General features: G+C 46.6%; 1 protein-coding gene across 1 annotated transcript; it reads right to left on the minus strand.

Moving 5' to 3' along the window:
• Positions 1-4704: 4704 nt before the first annotated feature.
• LOC137380329 (putative nuclease HARBI1) lies at positions 4705-5487 on the minus strand. Its single transcript, XM_068052261.1, has one exon. The coding sequence runs from the start codon at positions 5485-5487 to the stop codon at positions 4705-4707; it is 783 nt and encodes a 260-aa protein (XP_067908362.1).
• Between the last annotated feature and the right edge of the window lie 2409 nt (positions 5488-7896).

Here is a 7896-nt window from a genome sequence, read left to right on the forward strand (position 1 = left end):
TCGTCTCCTTGTGTTAATGTTGACTATGCACAAGTACCAACCATGCATAAGGGATCAGTTAACACATAACGTAAGTCCTTTATTGATGACTATACTACACGCGTACAATGAGGAGTAATCTTCCATAGGTCCGATCCGGATGCCTACTCTCTGCAGATTAAAACACAGGTAGAAGTCACATGGTACATCATGTTACGATCAGGTGAGGAGGGGTCAAAAGGTTCCCCTCTTGTTCCTCTCCTTGATTGACCGCAACAGGTTTTACTTCTTTTCAAACAGTGGATGTGCTTACCAATTCAGTGAACGTTTAACCCTTTTTGTGATATGCTCATAAAAGAACCAATCAGATAGGTGTTCTTGAATTTAAACAAGAAAGAGGTTAGTTTATTGTATTTAAAATCAAAACCCAATCTAAGTAAGAATCATAAACTATGCTCCAACTTTCTCACACACACATGCACACACGCACACACACACACATGAGAATCACATAGACACAAACTGGTTGCAGAGTGATGAAGATAGATTGGTTAGATTAGAGTCCAGAACAAATAAAATAATATACAGTTTGTGAGGTCTGGTAATTTAGTTGTCTTCCAGACGAATTTGTGGTCCTGAAGTTCCTGGCTGGTAGAAGTGACCCCCCGGTTCAGGGTTTTCTTGGAGACAGTGATGTCGGTGGCTTTCTCCCCGGAGTCTCTGTCTGTAGCAATGATAGACTTGGATATTTTGCAGTCCACAGACAGGGTTCAAAACTTGCATTATTACCTGGAGTGAGAGAGACAACCCCACTGGGGTCCTGCACTGATTAGTTCTCAAAGCTTGTCTCATTTGTTCAAAGTTTTCACAGAGATGGACAGACTGTGACATGATTGTCTCAGTGTATTCTCTGGTGCACTTTAATGAGATTCAAGTTTAAGAATTTCAATCTCTCTCAGGCCTTATTGTTTCAATGATTACCGCCCAGAGGTTCATCTCCACTGGGACTAATCTTCCAAGAAGGCTTTGAATGTCTTGCTAATGAAAGTGATATCAGGTCATTCATTCAACTGTTCAAGCCATTGTCCTGGATGAGAGCTTATTTAGACATGTTGATACCTTCGAATGTGAGGTATTTCAATGCAAATTGTGGTGATTAGCTTAGTTGCTTGCTTTTTAAAAAGTTGAATGCAGGATTCTGCTTTCCTTTTAAAAGTTTAATGCAGGTTTTCAACCGATGAATTAAAAATCATTATTCAGCATAGCACGTTTTCATGACAATCACATAATTTCCCTTATACTGTTGTACATTGAAAACATAACCATATGTTCTTAAAGGTGTACCACAACATCCCCTTTTTTATAAATAAAAATTATTCCCCTTAAATCAATAAAGTATAACTATATTCAATTCAGCAAACAGTGGTAAATTACAAATATACATTGTGCAAGGTTGTAAACACATAACTCATGGACTCATAAGTCTCGATAACACAGTGGTGGTTTAATTGTATGCCCTGACTTGGTGACTGTATTTTTGCTCTCAGGTTGCTGAACAATTTCATACAGACTCTTCTCCTTGGAAGTGATGTGCATAGACTTTGCTTGAGACTTGGTTTTAGATCGTGTCCTGTTCACAATGGAATCATACAGTGATCCAGGATCATGAACTTCTCTGATCTGACTTCTGTTTCATCTCACTGTTGCACCATTGAGTGTAATAACTTCATATCAACGTGGTTCCTGACATAGCTTGGAAAATTCTGCTGGACTCCACATCCCATTTGTAGGATGTTGTATTCTGACCTGTTGTCCTATGGACAGACAGGGTAACTCTCCACCTGCATGGCTATCATATATGTCCTTCATCCTCCCCTGTTTGTCCAAAAGTGCATGCTGGACTTCCAGATTGGTAGAGTGATGATAGCTGGGTAGATCTGTGTGTACTTGTCTTCCAAACATCAATTCTGCCAGAGATGGGATGGTAGAACACAGAGGAGTTGCTCTAAGATGCAGCATAGATATTTGTCGATCTTGATTAGTCTGCCTGTGCTTAAGAATGAAAGACTTTGCTGTGCAAATCATTTGTTCTGCTCAGCCATTAGATCTCAGGTAAAGAGATGAAGAAGTAGTGTATTCCATGCCCCATTTCTGACACATATCACGGAATGGTTTTCCGGTATACTGAGGCCCATTGTCAGGAGATCTGAGTGCTCCAGACTGAAGATTGCACTTAATGGGCTGGATTTTGTTTCCCACTGCCAGGAGTAGCGGCGAGTGCAGAAAATGGCGGCCAGCCCACATGGGAGCCACGCCACTGTACCATCATGTACATTAATGGTGCCTCCCCTCACAAATCACATGACATCACCCGATGTGGTAGCAGTTACTGGTGCCATCTTTAAAAGGCAGCCAGCCCTGCATTCATGCTCTGCCTGCTTTGCTCTGAAATTTGCTGGAGCAACAAGTCAGGATTGTTGCAGAAATCAATCATTCTTCAAGCGGCACCACTGGGCACCTCTGGTCATGGCAGTGATGCCTCCCTGCCTATTCTCCTTCAGGTTGCAAGGGAAAGGCAGGACGTCCTTTTCTGCAGAGTCGGCAAGAAGAGGTCCTCCCACCTGACCGAGCAAGCCTGGACTCTTATCACAGAGGAGAGTAGCAGTCGTGGGAGTCACCCCAAGAGACTGGGTTCTGTGCAGGAAGAGGGTCAATGGCCTCCTTCTCTCAGCAAAGGTAAGTGGCACTACACAGTATGCCACATGGGTACCACTGCCATTTCATAGACAGGGAGGCCAGGGAGGATTGATGGCACATGACTGCTTGCATATGTAAATCAAGTCTCCCTTGTTAGTCCCTCAGAGTATGTCACACTCATGACAGGGTGAGTCAGTCAAAGCATTACTCAGTTGTTGATGAAGCGGCCATGTTGGTATAACCATGATGTTGACATTTTGCAATGTTCTATATCTGCACTTCTGGTCTTTCAGGAGAAGAGGGCCCACAATATTAGGGAGGCATCCGGACCAGAGGCGGTGTGCCAGACCTGAGGCTTCTTTTACAAGCTGAGTAGGAGACCCTGGCGTTAGCTGGGAGACAAGGAGCACGTGCTAGCTCGGACATGGATCTCGGTGTCCCAGTTAAAGAGAGTGATTATTGACAAACACAGAATGATTCCAAATTTCATCTCCTATGCAGACGCTATGCTGCTATCATTGCGACATATGTACCATACCAACTAAATGTCTGTTCTTCACAATTTATCTTGCAGGACGATGATCGGAAGCAGCCGCAGTGACCCAGGAAACAATGAACACCTCTGAGAAAGAGACACACTTAGATTCTGCACCGTCCCAGGACACTCCTGCACTTTCCACCAGTGCAGATACTCTCACCTTGGTGGGTATCCATTCGGAATTAGATTTCGGGTCACAAGCTGGTGAGAGCACAACACATGTACCCAAGCAGCTGGCTGAAGCTGAGACAGCTGAGGCCTCTGACAGTTGGAGGATTGTCGGTGTCCAGGCCACTGCTGAGCCCCAGGCTGATGATGAGCCTCTGATGTTGGCAGCACAGGGCATGCTGGAGCTGTTAGAAGAGGCGAGACAACATCTGGCGGAGGTGCCGGAGGCCATGGGCAGCCTTGAGCGAATGGTGGGGGATTCCATCCATGCCGTGACAGCTGCCGTGTCACAGGCATGTGAGCGCATGGCTTCATCCATGGAGAGTTTGGTGACCCTCATGGACAGCCAGATTCCACAGATGCACCATGACCTGCAAACCCTCGCCTCAGGCATGAGTTCAATTCAGTAGTGGCTGGGCGAGAGAAGGACCAGGAGCATGGAGAGTGTTCCCACCTCAGTCCTTCACCAGAAAGCGGGGAGGTTTCAATGAGCCTTGAGAGGGAGGAGGAGAGGCTACACTCCACATCTGGGGTCTCTCCTCAGCGTGATTAGAATGTGGCCACTGGCTCCTCAGCCCCTCTACTAGTGAGCCCAGCATCAGCAGCTGCGACACCTGAGGACAGCCTGGCATTGGTGCAGGAGGCCTTCAGGCACTCAGGGCCCTCCAGGCCTCAGGTGCACAGAGGTCAACCGCCAAAGTCCTCCCAGGCCAAGGGGCGTCCTGATCAGCAGCCTGCTTCCAGTCCAGCTTCCAGCACAGAGGTCATACTGCGATGGAGCAAACATATTAAGAAGACACCTTGACACATATTGGTATGCACGGGTGAGACAGATATGTCCTGTGCAATGTAATTAAATGTGCTTTTCTGTCAATCATCAGCACTTCCTGTGTGAATAACACATGTCATTATGTATTATGTGTCTTTCCATTACATCATAAGCCTGACAGTACTGTCAATGTAAACAATAACTTCGTTGCCATGCCAGTATGTACGATGTGACACTGCACCGATGCAGTCACATAGGCAATGGCTGAGTCAGCTGCTGCCAGTCATGCTGGAGAGATGGAGGTTATAGAGGCAGAGGACTTCAGATGAGATGCATGATGGTGGTGTGTGGTGTGAAGAGCATTTGTTGCACTTCAGGGATTGCAAAAGTGCTCAATAATCAGTCATTGCCTTGCCTCCCTTGCTCGCTGTGCGCCATGTCGGCCCTCCATCACTGCTGTCTGTGCTGCCGTGCTTGGTTGTTTCTGGTCACCCTCTGTGTCCTCATTGTCAGAGTCTATGTCCTGCTCCCGTACCTCTTCATCCTGCAAGGCCTAACCACTCTGTACTGTGATGTGCAGAATGCAGCAGACAACAACAATGCACCCAACCTTGTCTGGTGCATACTGCAGGGTTCCACCAGATCTATCAAGACAGTGGAAGCACATCTTCAGCATACCAATGGCCTGCTCGATAGAGCCGTGGCAGGAATTGTAGCACTCTTTAGCATCATTGCTGGGGTTCTTCAGCATCAGAAGCCATGTCATCAAGGGGTAGCCCTTATCCCCAAGAATCCACGCCTGAAGGTGAGCGGGTGCAGTGAACAGCAGCAGCACCCGGGACTGGCACAGTATATATGAGTCATGGCAGCTGCCTGGGAAGCGGGCACACACTTGCAGGAAACACTTTCTGTGGTCCCATACTAGCTGCACATTGATCGAATGAAAGCCCTTTCTGTTTATGAAGGTGGCTGGTTGTTCCATGGATTCCTTGATGGCCACATTCATGCAGTCGATGACTCCTTGCGCCTGTGGGAATTCCTCAATGGCCCCAAATTCAGTGGCTCTCTTGGCCTGACTCTCAAGGTCTATCCTGAAGTGCACACAGTCACTGGTCCTACAGTACAAGGCATCAGTAACCTTCTTGATACAGCAGTGTACCACGGATTGAGAGACCCTGCAGAAGTCGCCAGTGGATCCCTGGAATGATCCAGAGGCATAGAAGTTTAGAGCCACCGTAACTTTGAGGGCCCCAGGCATAGGATGACCACCAAAGCCCATTGATTGCAGGTCATTATTCAGCATTGTGTAAAGGTGTGTGACAGCCTCTCTTGTCATCTCCAGTCATCTCTGACACTGACGCTCAGACATCTGGAGGTATGTCATCCGAGTGCTATAGACTCAGTGGCATATCTGGGCTGCTCTGCGCCATGGTGGCTGCAACTGCTCACGTCTGGGAGCTTCCTCATGGGCCGATCTACCCCTTGGCCCCGCCTCTGGCGGAGATGCCTCATCATGGCAAGAGGATCCAGGAAACCAGGGTGGATCATACCCATGTCTAGGCTCCTGGTAACTTTGGGTTCCTTCACAAGGTCAATGACACCCATCTGGGCAGAGAGTTGAGTTCATTCCTGCTTCAGAAGTGTCCCAGCATGAGCTGTATGGTTTGGCATAAGGTTGCCCGCACAAATGTTATGTAAGTGCGAGCCAGCCTGACCACTGTTATATCATTTTTTGTTGCCTACACTGGACCACCAACAACGGGAACGTATACAGTTTCCCGGTTGTGCGCCACCACCCCCCACCCCCCAAACAGTTTATCCACTTCCAGTGTTGCCCCCTTCCTCCCTCAACATTGGTGCCCGAATGCAGGGTGGCCCGTTCACAAAATGAAAAGTAAAACCTTCAGCATAATTACAATCTCGACAGATTGCTAACATAGAATGTTGATGGTGTACGGAATGCAAAAATTAGAACTTTGGCTATCACCTCATGCTTCTCCCCCCCACCCCACCTGCCTTTGTGGAGCATGTATGCATTGTTCCAGCACCCCTCAGGTTATTTAACTCGGGTTTGTAAAGAAAACGGGGGAGAGCAAGATATCACTTACCAACTTTGACAGGCACCGGGGGACTCTCGCCTCGGTGGCACCAGCTTTTCAAGGACGGGAAAATGAAGGCACATTAGTGTCGCACGTTGAGCTCAAAGATTGACAACTGCTGGTCGGATCATGGAGGATTACATTTAAATGTATGCAAAGAGCTATTTAACATACTTAAAGTAGGGTCCCATTGTAGAGCGGCAGAGGTGCTGCCACCGAGCCTGACCACCGCTGGGAAGATCGGAACCGGCAATCCCAGCGTCAGGCTCTGTGGCGGCCGCTGTCACTCCAAGTCTCCGGCCCCCACCCCGCCACGAAATCTGACGTTGGGCTGAGAACAAAATCCAGCCCAATGTGTGTACCACAGTCGAACTAGACATGTCATGCAACTGACGAACAATGGCAAATTTGGAAAAAATAATCGGTTACAACCAAAAAATCACCACCATGAATGTGCAAGAGGTCAATGGCTATTATGGCCCATGAATACGGAGGAACTTTGTGTGGTAGAAGTGGTTCCCTATGCTTACTAGGCATGTTGGATTGGAATGCCTGACATCCCTTGACAATGGATTCGATGTCATCATCATTCATTCCAGGCCAATAGACTGTCTCCCTGCCTAGTCTTCTGGTCCTATCAATTCCCAAATGTGATTGGTGCAATTGTTGTAACATGTCAGTTTGCAATGATTCTGGAATAAGAATTTTCTTGCCATTGAAAATGACTCCTCGGGAAATCCCTAGTTCATCCCTATAAGCCTAGAATGGTCTGACATTCTTGTTCACATCATGGATAGAATCTGGCCATTCTTCTACAATGGTCCTCCACAGCACTTTAAAAGTAGAATCTGGTGCCATTTCAGCTTGCAACTGATCACATTTCTGTTGTCTGAAATGTACCAAATTGACATGCAGAACATCTTCAATTTCGACATTGATCAGGTCAACTTGTAAATCAATCGATACATCCTTGGTCTTTGCCGGGTTGGATAACCTGCTGAGTGTATCAGATGTAACCATGAGTGCCTGGTCTGTACCTTAGCTCGGAGTCATAACCCTGTATCTTGATGGGTAAGCGTTACACTCATTAATGACTTCTTCCAGATCATCTCGAGTGGTTTGTGGTCTGTTTCTATCACAAATCTCTTCCTGAGTAGGTAAGTGTGGAAGCGCATAAACCAAAGACTAAAGCTAACATTTCCCTTTCAATATTTGAATAATTGGCTTGAGCCGGTGATAACGTTTTGGAGCTGAAAGCTTTCGGTCGCTCATTCTGCATTATGCATGTCCCGAGGCCGTTCTGAGCAGCATCAACTTCCAGAGTGGTCACCTCTGCTGGGTCATAAAATTGAAGAACTGACACATCTTCAGACAATGACTTCTTCAGTTCGTTAAACACAAACTGATGATCTTCCTGCCAAAGAAAAGGAATATCTTTCTTCAGTAAATCTCTAAGCCATGAAGCATTTTGTGCAAAATTTGGGATATATGGAGATAAAAAGTTGAAAAGACCCAAACATCTTTGGAAATCTTCCTTGTCCTGAGGTAATAGCATGATTATCTTCCAGGTTGAATACCTTGACTCGAGTAAATCAACCCAAAAAATTGATCTGGTGTACGTTAATCTCGTACTTATGACTATTGAA

Source organism: Heterodontus francisci, chromosome 19 (genome assembly GCF_036365525.1).
Source record: "Heterodontus francisci isolate sHetFra1 chromosome 19, sHetFra1.hap1, whole genome shotgun sequence".
Taxonomy (NCBI): Eukaryota; Metazoa; Chordata; class Chondrichthyes; order Heterodontiformes; family Heterodontidae; genus Heterodontus; species Heterodontus francisci.